At 36.5% G+C, this 15,132-nt stretch overlaps 1 protein-coding gene across 3 annotated transcripts in view; it reads right to left on the bottom strand.

The window, feature by feature from the left end:
- ABCC9 (ATP binding cassette subfamily C member 9) overlaps nucleotides 1–15,132 on the bottom strand; it is a 153,073-nt gene that overhangs the window by 81,319 nt on the left and 56,622 nt on the right. For all 3 annotated transcript variants that reach the window (XM_063593166.1, XM_063593167.1, XM_008954322.5), the window contains exons 14-16: nucleotides 14,175–14,317; nucleotides 7,972–8,080; nucleotides 2,911–3,018 (exon numbers count right to left, since the gene is read on the bottom strand). In XM_063593166.1, coding sequence (XP_063449236.1) covers nucleotides 2,911–3,018; nucleotides 7,972–8,080; nucleotides 14,175–14,317 — 360 coding nt within the window. The remainder of the gene's footprint in view (nucleotides 1–2,910; nucleotides 3,019–7,971; nucleotides 8,081–14,174; nucleotides 14,318–15,132) is intronic.

Raw genomic sequence — 15,132 nt, 5'->3', positions numbered from 1 at the left:
ATCCAGTTATAAAGACTTGTTCTAAAAGGTGTCAATGTTCATTAGAAAGCTATAGTAATCATTACAGCGGAGTACTGAACACACAAATAAATCTGAGAAAAATAAATGAAGGCTATCAATTGATTCACACACATATAGATCCTTGATGTGTAACTGATATCACACTGAAGATCAGTGGGGACAGTGATCAATAATACATGGGGCTAGGCAACTAGATATCACGCTTGAAAACATTAAATCAGACCTTACTGATTTACTACTAAATTTGGGAAAATGACTACTACTAAATGTACTACTGCTACATTTATGATTTACTAATAAATTATTCATCACTGATTTACCTACTAAATCACATCCCTACTTCATACTAAACACAAAAATTGGACTTATGTGTATTAAAGGACTAAAGTTAAAAAGTGTAGCTTCAAAGCTTTTAGGAGCTAATATGGAAAATCTTCATGGCCTCTGGGTGGGAAAAGTTTTCTTAAATAAGATGAAAAACCAAAGCATTAACCATAAAGGAAAAGTTGTATCCTAGACTATATTAAAATTAAGAACTTCTGTTCAATGAAAGATATCATAGAGTGGAAAGCCAAGTTACACAGAGTGGGAGAAGGATTTTGCAACATATGTGACTGTCAAAGTAGTACCAAAAATTTTTAAAGAGGAGAAGGACAAACAACCTGGTAATTCACAAAAGAGAAATCCAAACCCAAACCCCAATGGCCATTTTCATAAATATATCTTATATCGAAAGTTGCTTGACCTCATTTGTAATCAGAAAAATGCAAATAAAAACCACAGCAAGATACAGTTACACCTCTCCCAGCACACAACACTTGGCAAAAAAATGAGAAGCATTTTTTTGGTGAAGATGTAGAGCAACAGGAACTCTCAGTCACTTCTGGTGAAAGTGTAAATTGGCACCATCACTTTGGAAAGCAGTTTGCCATTATCTAGGAAGGTTGAGGATGCACATACCGTATAACTCAGCAACTGTTCACAATAGCCCAAAACTGAAAAATACCCAACAGACCATCAAAAGTAGAACAGATAATTAAATTCTGGTATATTTATAGAATTGAACAATTTGTACACTAGAACAGCAATGAGAGTGAATGGATTACATTTACAAAATATAGGTGAATTACACATACATAATGTTGAGCAAAAGAAGCAACACACACACACATATACACATATTTAAACTTTTAAGAAACTAAAAATATGTTATTAGGGAGGCAAGCATAGCAAGAATAATCAAGGAAATGATGACTATAAAAGACAGGGTGACAATTATATCTCAGGGAAAAATATAAGAAGACAGCAGATATATGTGTTGGAGCATTTTCTGAGGGAGCTGCTGATATAAATATGTACTTCTCTGCAGTATGTTGTATTTCACAATAAAAATATTTCAAAAAATATATTATTACCAATTTGTGAGCTTTCACCATAAATAAAAAATTAATTTGGGCTTGAAAGTGAGACTGAAACTGCGGAGGCCATTCAGAAGCACAGCAAAGTCAAAACCATTGATAAGCAGCTATTTTTCTTAATGCATGAATGGTCAATTTTGGAAAAAAAATTCATAATAGTCTCTCTTTTCTTTCAAAAAGAAAATTAATGAAACACATGGAAAAGACATATTTTTAGATTCCTACTATAGTGAACAGAAAATGTCAATTAAAAACTGGCCCTGTTTTTTATTCACCAACACATTAGTTGTTATCTGGGCATAGTGGGGAAACAACAGCATAGAGGACCATTTCCAATCTCTCATTCCTTATCTTTTCATAGCCCCTAGTTCACACACTGCCTGAACATTATAATCGCCTAGGGAACAACACACACACACACACACACACACACACACACATTTTTTAAAGCTTTGTAGGTGATTCTAATGCATAGCCAAAGTCAAGAATCACTAGAGCTCTCTTTAAAATTCATATGTGACATATCCTTTTAACCCCAAAACAACCACACTAAAATGGCATGTCCACCTCAAGATGGGCAAACCATGGCTCAATGAGGCATAGTAATTTGCCCAAATATCATGCATCAAATTAGTGGAAAAGGGAGGGCTAGCACTAGCTTGTTCCACTCAATCACATGTTTGTTCTGATTATGAAGTGGCTATTGTGGGAAGGTATTGTGTCAGGTGTCAAGGAGAGAGAGACCTAAACATAGCTCTTGGCTCTACTATAAACCCCATACTGAGCCTCCCCCTCTCTCTGACTGGCCTAGGCTGTGCAGGAGAATTGGATATCCTCCAGTAGCCAATGCAGCCAGTTTGCTAAGTTTCCAGGACTCTGGCAGCTCCCATGGATGGAGGCCTTTGACTGCTGCCGGCAGCTCTTCCAATTCCTGCACAACACTGATTACTCCCTCTTATCCCCAACTCTCGGTTGCCTGTTCTGCCTTAACTTAAGCACAATGCCTGGGGAGAGTCCAAATAGCCAAGTTTGAAATGAGATCAAGGGCAGTACCGGGAAACTGGTGAATGCATACACTAGTCTGAGTCTCCCCTGATTGAAAACAATGACTATCTAATTTATATTCCTGAAATTTGAACTTATAATATTGGTATTCTCATGAATCAATTTATTTGGTTGATAAACATAGGAATACCAGAAAAAATACATGTGACACTAGCTTCTAAAGCAGATTCAGAAGAAAGTCACATTTTCTGGTTATTGAAATGTGCTGCTGGAGCAAAAATTGTGGTTGGGAGATGAGGAAGAACTGACAATTAAAACTCAGAATTTTTTAATAAATGTTATTAGGGTTAATGACAACTGTAAAAACAATTTAAAGGCACAATTTGGGACACTTTCGCAGAACTTCACCATAAAATAGTAACATAAATGTTTCTATTCATGTAAGAATCCAGGAAATAAAAATAACCTTTATTGCAATGTCCTCTGTTTCTGCGGGACGTAGACGCCGTGTTGATTGCTCATAGCTGTCCAGGTGATATCTTCCAGGCTGTTTCCTGTTTATAGTTTTTGGCTGCTGCATTCCAAATGGAAAAGAACACAAGTTGAGGCTTTATTAAAAAAAGAAGGTTTACTGAACATTTACTCACATTGCTACCTAAGTTCCAAGAAAAAGAAGTGGATGTTATATTTTAATTATTTCAGTGACTCCTTCATAAAAAAAAATGAAAAATTCTTAAGCTATAGTTAAACCTCATTCACATGCCTCTTGAGAAAAAATGAAAATATGAAAATAGGATACTTGCAAATGATGGAAGTTAAAGTACAGAGTCCCAAACTAAGTTTTGGATAATCTTTCTCCAATGATATGGATGGATTATGCCCAGGCAATAAAAACAACTGCATGGTGTTAAAAGGTGATCAGATTAACTCAGGTCAAACTAGAATCCATCTGTTAGGCTATGATATGGTTTGGCTGTTGTGGGAGGGACCTAGTGGGAGGTAATTGAATCATGGGTGTGGGGATCTTTTCCCGTGTTGTTCTCGTGATAGTGACTAAGTCTCAGGAGATCTGATGGTTTTACATAGGGGAGTTCCCCTGCACATGCTCTCATGCCTGCCACCATGTAAGATGTGCCTTTGCTTCTCCTTTGCCTTCCACCATGTTTGTGAGGCCTCCCCAGCCATGTGGAACTGTGAGTCCATTAAACCTCTTTCCTTTATAAATTACCCAGTCTCAGGTATGTCTTTATTAGCAGTGTGAGAATAGACTAATACAGTTATCAGGCTTGTAAACATTCCACCCGTACATTATTGATAATTCTCTGAATCATGAGGATTTTTAATCTGATACACTCACATAAATCAGATTGAGCTACACGGCACCCAGCTTCTGCTATGGATTGACAAAAGCATAAAGATCTAGATTTTTTTTTGTCCAAAGATATTACAGTGTTTCATCAGGAGATCCATAAGTCTTATAGAATGATCTAGTCTATCTCAAATGTTATAGCCCTATTCCTAGTCAATGGACTAAAACATCCTTTATAAAGAGGATGCCAGCTGAGTTGTGACAGTCTTCACATATTTAAGGTGAATGTAAGTCATATCTAGAAATTTGTCATTCTCTAATTTTTTGGTTCAGTTTCACACAGAGATAAATGGCTAAAGAGAAAGTAGAATATTTAGCTCATAAACCTTCTAATCTGGAAAAATTTTAAAGCTCAAAATTTCTTCCAGAAACATATTGAGTCAGTATTTCAACATAAATAATTAACTTTTATTTTTTTGAAACAGAGTCTCACTCTGTCCCCCAGGCTGGAGTGCAGTGGCATGAACACAGCTCACTGCAGCCTTGACCACCGAGGCTCAAGTGATCCTCCCACCTCAGCCTCCTGAGAAGCTGAGACTACAGGTGCATTTGCAACCATGCCTGGCTAACTTATTTGCTGTTTGTAGAGACAGGTTCTGCCTATGTTGCCCAGGTGGTCTCAAACACCTGGATACAAGCTATCCGCCCATCTCAGCTTCCCGAAGTGCTGGGACTATAGGTATGAACCAATGCACTCAGCCATAATTATCTTCCTACTCAAATACCTTATAGAGACTATGAAGGCTAAGTAATAATACACTTTAAACTGTTAAGTTACCTAGAAAGGAAACGATTCTAGAATTGTGAAAGTTGTTGGTTTTGGGGGATTATTTTTTGGCCTGGAACTGCAGGTTTAGCTTTTTTAAAAATCCATTGGGTTCTACTATGGGAATTAGGAATGTACTCAAATAATCAGTAATTTAATCCAAACAAGATATTGCTCTTCCAATTTCCATCAACTGGTGTATCAAGAGAACACCCAAACTGTCAAATAGTACATTGCTAGGCTACATGCAAATAAATACACAAATTAAAAAGCCACTGAAAAGATTAGAAAGTAAGACACTAGCAGTGGTTCTGTCACACAGAAAATACTAATATATTTTGACTTAAAGAGAGAGAGGAGGAGAGTATGTTCATGAACTTTATTTTAGTTTTGTTTTTCCTTCCTACAGCCCTCACAAATACTCCTGGAAGTACACTGCATGAGAGGTTGTAGAAAGCCACTATCCTTTAGGCTAAGTATATTTTCCATACAAAACAGGTCTACACCTACATATAAAATGTACTGTCTTCTAGAGTCTTTAATTCTGTAACATTATTGCCCCCACAGGTCCAAAAGAAATGACTTCATGCCCTTCGCAAAACTAAGAACAGGGTGGGAAGAGTAGATGTGTTGACAGAGATTTGAGTCGAAGTTCCACAGATGTAATATGAAGAGACTTTGGCCCTAGACTGTCACTAATTCTCCATGGAGATTCTACAGCCAAAACCACTTAACTCTAAGCTTTTACAGAATACATAGTATCTTAAGCACTCTCAAGAAGGAGTTTCCATTAGTGTTATTTTCAAATACACAGCTTTTTTCACTCCATTTTAAAAAGTTTGTCATTTGTGGTTTGGCCCATCAGCAGTGATGAATGACCCTGAAAGACATCAAGAAGTCCAGTCTGGTTTCAATAACCCTGAAGATATTGGATGCATTTGAAGGGGATTCTTTTTTTCTTTCCAAAACCTTTTCTCAGTTCAATTTTTCTTCTATGCCACATCTCATACAAAAAAATTCTTCAGATTTCCCTAACTCCATGAACTTGACCTCCTATATGCCGTTTCTTGAGGTCATCTCACTCTGCTTATCCCCCTATCTCTGAAAGACAAGTTCCTTGGTAGTCTACGACCATCCCAAGAGTGACGAGACTGGTTCTAATCAAATATTTGATCCCCTACTGCCTAAAAGTTTAGACACTCTTTAATGCATTTTTGTCTTTGTGTCCATGTCCACACACTAACAAACAAGCATTTTGAGGTGTTGTTCCTCCAGCACATATAAACATGGCTGGTGGTCCCTTCTCAGACAAAATCACACCCATTCAGTAAAACAACTTAACAGAAAGTGAAAAAACAAAAACAAAAACAAACACCTCCAGAACAACAGAAGGAAACGAGTCTAAATATAACCACAAGATTGCCTTTTTTAGCAGTTTTAAACATGATTTAAAAATATATAATATAGATTGATTTCCTGGGAAAAGCTTTCCAAGTTCCAATCAGTTCCAGTCAGGAGACTGATTGTGTTGGTTCACATAAATGGTAAATATATTCATATTTTTTCTAATAGTAACAATTATAACTAACATTAACTTATGACTCACGGTGGAATAATGCTTTTCTACTTTGTGAAATATATTAATTTTTAAGAATTTCTTCAAAATTTTTTAGACACTTCAAGAAAGTGGTATAATCCAGTCATTGATTTAAATATTATCTAATGGCTAATGGCTCTTAAATTTATATCTCCAATGCTTATGTCTCTTCTTGGGTTAAGAAGTATCTCAAAACTTGCATGTGCAAAATGTACCTCTTGATTCTACCTCAACACCATCTCCTCATTTCTCAGCCTCCCTATTTCAGTTAATGGCTATATCATCTACCCAGAAGTCAAGCCAATAACCTAGGATTCTTCCTTGAGTCCTCTTTCTCCCTCATCTCCTCCATCCAATCTATCACAGGTCTTTATCAGCTCAATGTCTAAAGTGTACACTGAATTTGATCTCCTTTTTTCACAATATCCACTGCAACTGGACCAAAAGCTCTAATTCTAACCATCATCCTCTCCTGCCTATATTATTATAATGACTTCTTTACTGATCTACGTGTTTTACTCTTTGTCCTCCACTGACTTCCCTCTACACAGAAAACAACAACATAATCTTTTAAAAATATAAACAAAAATTATATTACTCCCTACTTTGAAACCTTCCAATAATTTCCTATTGCATGTCAATAAAATCCAAACTCTTTCCATGGCTTACGAGGGCCCTCAATCATTGTTCTCGCATCATGTCATCTTTCTCTTCTTCACCAGGCTCCAACCACAGTGCCCCTCTGTTCCTTGAACACACCAAATTAATTCCTACCTCAAGATCTTTGCATCTACTAGTTTTCTTGCATGGAATGCTCTTTTCCCATAAGTTTTCAGGAAAGGTACCTATTTTTTATTCAGGTCTTAGCTCAAATGCTGGCTCTCCAGAAGGGCCTTCTTGGAAATGACCACCCTGCTTCAAGTACCCAATTCACTCTCTAATACCCTCTTTCATTTTCTTCACACAGTGAAACTATGTTACTGTTTTAATTTGCTTATCAATTCCTGCCTCAAGAAAGCGAATTCTGTGACAGGAAGGATATCACATGTCTTGTTTATTGCTACAACCCTAAATCTTGGCACAAAGCACAGGGCAGCCAAAAAATCAAAAACACAGTCATATATTTAAATAAAGCTTATTCATATTACATGTAATGCATGACAAAATAATATTGACTATGTTTCTAGATTTTATGTAGATACTAAGTAAATATTTGTATCATGAATAAATGAACTGGTCTATAACTTACAAGATTCAAGTTTTAATTCTAGCTCTACCACTTAGTAATCTTATGACTTTATTTGAGCCTCATGACATGCAAAATAAAAAGAGCTAGAAAATAAAAAAAGAGACAATGTAATGTAATTCAACTGGGAAATAAAAAGAGACAATGTAATATATTAAGTGGATCAAAAGGTAAAATGCATCAGAAAATATGTTTTAAACTATAAAGTGTAGTATAGCTAAATGGTATTATAAGAAGATGGTGCATGAGTAGTAAGCTTATTTGGTGTTATTTTTATATACATTTGGAGTAAGCAAACTCTCAATTTCCTTTTGAATTAAACACGTCTTGTCTCCTAGGATAATTTTTTCTGAATTTATAAAGACAAGCCTTATACATTCGTCTATTGATTTTAGACTTGTGAGGCTGTAGAGAAGCAAGTGGTAATTTTTCTTCACATAGGTTAAAAAATAAAGCTTATAATCTCTTCTAACTCACTTGTATTAATCTGTCCATTCTGCTGAGACTGTCCTCTATTCACAACTTCCAAAACAAAAATAAAGCACTTACAACTCCAGTGTGCTTCTTACAGGACTCAAAAGGAAGCGAACTTTCACCAGTTCGCCAACTGTCGTCACCAATCTCATCACTCAAGAGAAACTCATTCAGCTTTTGAACACTGCAAAAAGCAATAAACACAGAATAAGAGTTAACAATAAAACCACCACCAACAAAGTGCTACCTAAATAACGACTTTAACACACATTATTATGGTGAGTAGGATGCCTGTGAGAGTCATTTTTCAAGACCAACTGGGAATTCAGCTAGATCAACCAAACATCCTAAATTGCTGAGGACAGAGGGGTTTCCAGGACATGGGACTTTCAGTGCTAAAACCAGAAAAATGTCAGAAAAATCAGGACCACTTGTCACCCTAAATTCAACAGAACCTTCTTTGCATTTTTTTGCAATTATATTCCTTGTCAAAAATAGTGAAGTTGTTTAGGAACTTGGAACAGGGTGGTTAAAAACAACACTAATGAGGAAAGTCCTCTTAGTATTCTAGTTTTACAAATGATGGGGAGGTGACGTACAGAGAAGCTAAGTAACCTGCCTAAAACCATTTAGCATGTAATATGCAAGGATCTGGAATCCTTGGCCACTGTGTATCTTGCTTAAGCACTATGCATGATTCACATTTTCTGAACCTGGCAAGGAGAGGGGCCTCTAGAGTCTTGCTGCTCAAAAGTTTCAGCCAAGGACCACCAGCATCAGCATCAACTGGGAGCTTATTAAAAACAGAAAATCTCAGCCCTGCCTCCAAATACGAATCACATTATGCATTTGACCAATACTCAGAGGCGCTTCATAAACACGTTACCATTTGAGAGGCCCTGCTCTAGAAGACTGGTTTGCCAACATTCTTTAATGTGACCTCCTTAGGCTGGGCACAAGACTCCTTGGCTCATCTACTCTACCCATTCTAATTTTCTCAAACCAGTGTCATAGGATCAGGAGCAAAAATAAATAAGTAAAACAAAGAAAATGATAATATGCTTTGTAAACATCATCCTAGAAATAAAATAATATACAAAAGGAAATTCAGTGAAGTTGCAAAGGAAAAGAAGTGCTCCTTTTGGCAAGCTAGGATGCAGCAAGTGGGAAAACTTGCTTGGCACATGCAGCAGCAACTACAGGGGAGGTATTGCCTTTGATAGGAAACTAGAAAATGTATGTAGGAAATAAATGGTTTCTTTTTTAAAAATTTTATTTGAACTTATAGTCAAGTTCCTCCAGACAAGTCTTCAGAACTTGTTTTTTGTGACACAATAACAAAATGAGAAAAAGGTAAATTTAATATAGTCTGTTGCCCATGATCTTTAAGTGTTTTGGCTTTGCATGCCATAGAAACATGATGGAAGACGAAAATCCATTGAGGCAATCTATTAGCTGTCAAATTGCACTTGCAGAGAACTAAAAGAGGTAATTATTTAGGAAGAGCTTCAGTTCATACACTTTCTTTGAGTCTTTGATAGCAAAGTCTGACCACATAGACTTGAAAAACAGTGTTATAAATGCCTTATGAAACATTATTTTATTCCTCTTAAATGGCAGTTATTCTTCTTCACTTTTACAGATTGTAATTGTCATTCTGTTCTTATGTTTTGAAAAGATTTGATTTTAAGAAGCGCAGCTCTGTCAATCAAAGGAATACCTTTAAACAATCTCACACTATGTCTCTGCACAAAAAAACAAAGTGGAGAAGCCAGTCTCATCTGCCTTTATAATTCCAAATATAGCAATGCCTGGCACATGTCATTCAAGGAATGTTTGTTCAATAAATCAAAGAAGGAATAAATCAATGATTCTGACATTAAGTAAAGTTGGTTGGTTCAATTCTCCATTCCCATTTCTAGTATAGATACAAATCACGAATCTTTCCAGTATAGACTCAAAGCTTTTATGGAATAAATGAGCCCCACTCTTCCTGAGCATTGGAAGCAATGGTCCCTGACCTTGATTGAGAATGGGGACAACATTCTCTCTTCTTAACACCCCACTTTGAAACATCAATGACAAGGACCATCAATGGATGCCAATACTAACCTATCTGTGAACCTCTTACTTCCCTTCCCCTCCCATGTCCCCAGTCATTCTAGGCTCTCTGGCTGAGGATCTCCAGCACTGCTACTTTGTCATTGTTGTTGTTTGTTCCATGTCTATCTCTCCCACTAGACTGTGAACTCGTTAGCAGCAAAGATTTTCATCTTTAGAATCTATCCCAATGCCTAAAATATAGCATGGTAATTCCTAAAGAAATGTCTGATGAAATAATAAATGGGTAATACAAAAAGCATTTTCTATTCATACGAGGTCCTTTCAGAAATCACAGAGGTAAAACAATTATGGAAAATGCACAAATCCTGACCAAGGGTGAAGTAATTTCCACCATGCTTCCAGGTTTATATTTTTAAAATGCAAATCTGTGCATGTAATGACCCACTTCTTAAAGTGACAACTGGCATCCGGTTGCCTTTCAGCATCTTTAGCATCATCTAAAAGCTGCTCAGGAGTTTACTCTCGAGCTTCATGCCTTGATACTTCCCACATCAGAACGCTTCCTCCAATGACACTGAACTACTTTTAATCTCCTGAAGATACCAAGATTTCTCACCTACTTACCCACTTCTTCCCCATGAATATACTGCTCCTGCTGTTAAAACATGTTTTACATGTTTTCTCCAACTTGCCAAGTCTTACCTATTTTTAAGGATTCTATGAAAGAGTCACTACCTCCTTTAAATCTTTACCAACCTAAATGTCCAACAACAATAGACTGGATTAAGAAAATGTGGCACATATACACCATGGAATACTATGCAGCCATAAAAAATGATGAGTTCATGTCCTTTGTAGGGACATGGATGAAACAGGAAACCATCATTCTCAGCAAACTATCACAAGGACAAAAAACGAAACACCGCATGTTCTCACTCATACGTGGGAATTGAACAATGAGAACACATGGACACAGGAAGGGGAACATCACACACCGGGGACTGTTGTGGGGTGGGGGGATGGGGGGATAGCATTAGGAGATATACCTAATGCTAAATGATGAGTTAATGGGTGAAGCACACCAACATGGCACATGTATACATATGTAACAAACTTGCACGTTGTGCACGTGTACCCTAAAACTTAAAGTATAATAATAATAAAATTTAAAAAAAAAATCTTTACTGACCAGATAGTTTCCCTTCTCTCTCAAAAACTTCAAGGATGGCCATTATGGGCCATAGCATTCTGTGTATAGCTTTATAACACCATAACCCACCATACAGTAATTAGTTTCCCTTCCTGGTCTCTGTAACTAGGCTGTGGACTCCCTGCAGATTTCAGTCTTTTATCTTTGGAATTCTTAATGCCTAGCAATGTACCTGTATCAATAAATGAATGCATATCCACAGAAGATGCTCTGAGGCTTGGGGTAGAGATGAGTAAAATGGTGGTAAGATGGTGAAATGGAGATTTGTAACATACAAAGTGGAGAAGTGAGGCAAGCATTCTAAAAAATCACTCTTCTTCGAGCATTTTATTATTTTAGATAATAGTTACTTTTCATTATTCTGTTTTGTGAAAGTAGACAAGAACACTTCATCATAAAATGTCCAGAAAAATCAAATGGTGTTGGGTGCTGGGGGGTGTGAGGAGACAATCTGAATCACACCTGCCTCATTCTTCCATTTTATGAGGTGTATACAGGTCTCAGCCATTGAATGCCATGAAGACCACTTTGGCTAATAAGCCAAACCTTATTAAAAGAAAGCATAGAATTGTTTTGGAACCAAGAATTGAACATGGTATGGAATTCTCCTCCGGTAGAGAAGTTTACAAGTCTCTTACATGCATGTATAGCACAAGTTTGACAGTGTGCTTTATCCCATTCTAACCCACCAAGTTTCTAAATGTATTTAAGAGTGCAGTGAGGGATTTAGAATTTCCACAGTTCCTGAAGAGGAGATTTCAAAATCAGCTGACCAAAGTCTCCGATTATAAACAGGCTGCTCAACTCACTGTGGGCCAACTGGCACTAAAGGTTGGTCACGGGTTCCCAGGCACAGAAGAAAATGCTCTAAGTCCAGTCAACACTGGGAGAGCACTTATTTGGGTTCCCAGAACTAGCACACAGTGGGAAAAAGGATTAATGTTCTCTGCTTACCAGTCATCTCTGTAGGACCTGCAATTCAACCACTGAAACTCATTTGAGACAATCAGCCTTTTATAAGCAGATTCTGTTTGGCCTATGGCTTGGGAAATCTGGAACTGAGCCCTGAAGAAAGACTGGTCTTTATCAAACTGGCAAATGTCTTTTCCATGAGATGTGCAGAAGGGAGAGTGCTATGCAGAAATATACAGGGATATCCATCCTCCACTGTACTAGGATTTATTACCACAGAATTGTATACCATGGATTGGAGGGACATCCCTAGATTGTTTTCATTTTTTTTTAATCAAGTCAAAGTCCTTTTAATATTTGGTAACCTCCTGATTTCAGAGGTGTTATCTATTGCAAGTTATCAACTGCTTTTCTATCTCCACTTGTAGTACAAAGTCAAATTCCAAATAAAAGTGTAACCATGAAAGGGACAGTTGCTGAGTGGAGAAAATGAAAATAAGGACCAAAATAGCAGACTCTGGCCATTTATCAATTTTATTGTTTGAAGTAGCTTCCCTTCCAGAGCACTGCCTAATTTGGAAGTGGTGCTACAAAAAGTAGTCAGTGATCTGGACAAGTGTTTCAGAAGGCAGAACAATAAGAAAATGAGGGCAGATGTGGCCAGAAGGCTTGAGCTCCAGACACTAACAGCTCTAGAACTGGTTGTTAATGAATGTCTCAGAGGTTAACTTTGAAACTATGTTACACTATCATATTCTGTAAGAATTTGGTTTATAAGATGATTTATATGCATTTTAATTTTATTGGGCATTAAGTGATTGTTAAGCCAATGCAAACTATTGGCTTAAAACTGAAAATTCTGGTATTTTGAATAATAAATTCTAGTTTTCTCAGTAAGATATAGACACCAGCACAATTATCTCATTTTAAAAGTCTTACAAATGATGTTCTATGTTTCCGTCAATTGCAACATGATACTTCATATATTTAAAGGCTCAATTTTCCAATTTTTCTTCAATATTGCGACATCTTGACACTTCTTTCAAAAGCCAGATATAAATATGATAATGATTGTTTACAAAGCATTCTGAGGTTTTATAGGTTTATAAAGAGCATATATCTAAAAAGAAAAATTCCTTTTTAAGAGTGTCTTATTTATGGGAGCATAAGACATATAGACTATCGTATAGGCAGTGTATCATCTAGTTTGGTAACACATTTTTATAAGTAAAAATGGTGGAAAAATGGTCTTATCATATCACATCTATTTTTATAGCTGTGCATTATGAGAAATTATAAAGAGACAAAATCTGCACTGGTTGGAAACACTATAGAAGCATATTTAAATGAGCAAAATACAAAATGGTTTTACAATTCTTAACCATTTTCAGAGACTTTAAGCCTGGATTTTTTTCCAGATTAAACTAAAATTAAAATAGTAAATGTGATGATGTGAACATTCTCTGTCACTATTGTTGCCAATATAAACTGGCACAGCTTTAGTGGAAAACATTATGGCTGTATTCATTTTTAAAAATCTTAAAAATGTGTGCCCTCTTTGACCTACCACCACTTCAGTGGAAAGCAACATACTCATCAAGGACCTCAAAGATGTGCATATTATTAGAACTAGTATCCCCACTTCTAGAAATCCAACCTGAGAAAATCATCAGAGAAAAGTTTACAGATAAACAGAGATGCGTGAACTTCAATGTTATTTATGTTAGGGAGAAAATAGAAACATTCTAAATGTTCAATAAAAAGGTAATTGTTAAATAAATTAGAATATTTCCAACATAGAATATTACATAGTCAGTAAACATGGGGCATTATAAAACTTAAATGAAGGGAGAATAATAAAAAAAAGTGTAATCAGGAGACAAATGCTAGATAAATTTAAAATTTTTGTTTTGAAAAATTATTTTTACATGAAATAAATAAAATACTGAAAAGTAGCATACCACAATTTTAACAATGGTTGTCTCCTGGCAGTGATTTTAATGTTCTTTTTTATATTTTTTCAAATACTCCTATTAGCACACATCATTTCTATTATCAATAAGCAAAACATGTCAGACACTTCAGTGCATACCTTATGATGGCTTTGACTGCAAATCTGACCACCGTGGAGAGCAGGAACAGTGGTGTGACCAGGATATGGAAGAGAGACAGTGAAGCAAAGGCCTCTGCAGGTTTCAGATTGTTTCCACTGGCATACGCATGGGTCACAAATGTCTGTGCAAAGAAAGGAGTTCTTTAGAGAAAGCTGGAAAAAGTTTCACACATGCGTACATTCAGTCTTAGAAACCTAACATATTCTGCTATGCCAGTATGTCCATTGTAACTATGATAACAATGACTTCATCCAAAACTCCCTAATTAAAACAATACTTGCTTTTGGTGAGTCCTGAAAGGCTTACCTGCAATTATAGTGGCAAACTTACGAGAAAGTTAGAAAAAAATTCTACTTACAGGTTAGGTAATTGACCCTGTCAGATTGCTAAGTTGGGAGAATAAAGGGATGGAGAACCCAGAGTTTTCAACAACCAGTCAAGCCCTTTCCAAGCAATACTAAATACTCCGGGAGAAAAAGAATGTTCTGTTGTTTTGGGGTCCTCACTGTGGATCTTTACTAAAACTGTCAGCATTAATATCCAAAGAAGACTTATTTCCATTTTTTTTTTGAGACACGGTATCACTTCATTGCCCAGGCTAGAGTGCAGTAGCGTAATCGTGGCTCACTGCAGCCTCGACCTCCCCAGGCTCAGGTGATCCTCCCACCTCAGCCTCCCAGTTAGCCGGGACTACAGGCATGCGCCATCATGCTCAGCTAATTACATTTCTACAAATAATACCAGTTGCCGATTTTGTCATTTTAGTATGAAATATAATGCAATTATTTAAGATTTTCTGGTTATTGATCTAGCTCCATCCTGTTGTAAGAGTGTCTGGGAACAAGATCATTGAGATTAGAACAGTTAATTCCCAACCACTGTTCATTTTGCAATGTTTGCAAATGTACCAGTATACATTTGGCAATGTTTTGATTG

The sequence above is a fragment of the Pan paniscus genome, chromosome 10 (genome assembly GCF_029289425.2).
Source record: "Pan paniscus chromosome 10, NHGRI_mPanPan1-v2.0_pri, whole genome shotgun sequence".
Lineage (NCBI taxonomy): Eukaryota > Metazoa > Chordata > Mammalia > Primates > Hominidae > Pan > Pan paniscus.
The sequence above is the reverse complement of the archived record's forward strand: the minus strand, read 5'-3'. Positions and strand labels throughout refer to the sequence as shown.